Source organism: Fulmarus glacialis, unplaced genomic scaffold (assembly GCF_000690835.1).
Source record: "Fulmarus glacialis isolate BGI_N327 unplaced genomic scaffold, ASM69083v1 scaffold21232, whole genome shotgun sequence".
Taxonomy (NCBI): domain Eukaryota; kingdom Metazoa; phylum Chordata; class Aves; order Procellariiformes; family Procellariidae; genus Fulmarus; species Fulmarus glacialis.
Genome location: NW_009200052.1, coordinates 27568 through 28462, shown reverse-complemented (window position 1 = coordinate 28462; position 895 = coordinate 27568). Strand labels below are relative to the sequence as shown.

Below are 895 nucleotides of genomic sequence, written 5' to 3'. Positions count from 1 at the left end.
GCTCGATGCCACGGGGGCATAGAACCACACCTTGGCTGTGTGGGGCCATGGGAACAGGGCCACCAGGGCCAGTGCAGGGAGCTCCAGGGCAGGAATGTGTCCTGATGGCTGGGGATGCGCTGGGTGTAGGGGGTGATCCCCATAGCCCTTCCCATCTGGGACCCACCCGCTCTGCTGACCTGCTGTTCTCTGTCCCTGCAGGCTCACTGGGGCCCGGAGCTATTGGTGCCATTGTCATCGCCTCCCTCCTGGGTACGTCTGTGCTTGTGGCCTTGGTCGTCATCACGCTGAGAAAGTTCTCGGCCTCCTGAACTCAATAAAAGTTTTTTATGTAACACAGCCAACCTGTCTCCTGCCCTTGACTGCTCCTGCTCCCCGCCTGCCTGGGGCCCCTGGGGAGAAATGCTGCCACGGATGCGGCAAAGGGCGCTCCAGCCTCTGTGCCGGGCAGCAAAGCTGCACCCCAAAGTGCTCTTTTCTCTTAGCGTGCGGATCTCCTGCGCGCACAGAGACCTGGCAGGCTTGACCACAGCAGGCAGTGTCACCCCCGCAGTTAGGCAGGACCTGTGGCAGTGAGTGGCTTTGAGCTTGGCAGCAGCTCTCTTGGTATAGCCTGGGTGGCGGTAACGGTGTTGGGCATCACCTTGCACAGCTCTCCTTGGGAAGGGTTGTTCAGTTGGTGTAAACCATCCCAATACTTCCCCAGTCTCACCCCACCCCCTGTTCACATTCAGCCCTACTTCCACTCCCTGTGTTTGGGCCAGTTGCCCCCCACCAGTCGCACTGGAGGGGACTGGGGAGGAGGTGAGCGGTTGGTGTGGTGGGAGGAAGAAGAGGCACACGTGTTGCTTTGGCACTGGCTCCCCCACCCCTATTTTATCAACCCGAAAAAAAA

General features: G+C 59.9%; 1 protein-coding gene across 1 annotated transcript in view; it reads left to right on the top strand.

Annotated features, from left to right (window-relative positions):
- The window catches only part of LOC104073619 (chromosome unknown open reading frame, human C2orf82), a 9831-nt gene extending 9520 nt beyond the window's left edge, over window positions 1-311 (top strand). The window contains exon 3 of the mRNA XM_009573460.1: window positions 202-311. Coding sequence (XP_009571755.1) covers window positions 202-311 — 110 coding nt within the window. The remainder of the gene's footprint in view (window positions 1-201) is intronic.
- Window positions 312-895: the final 584 nt, after the last annotated feature.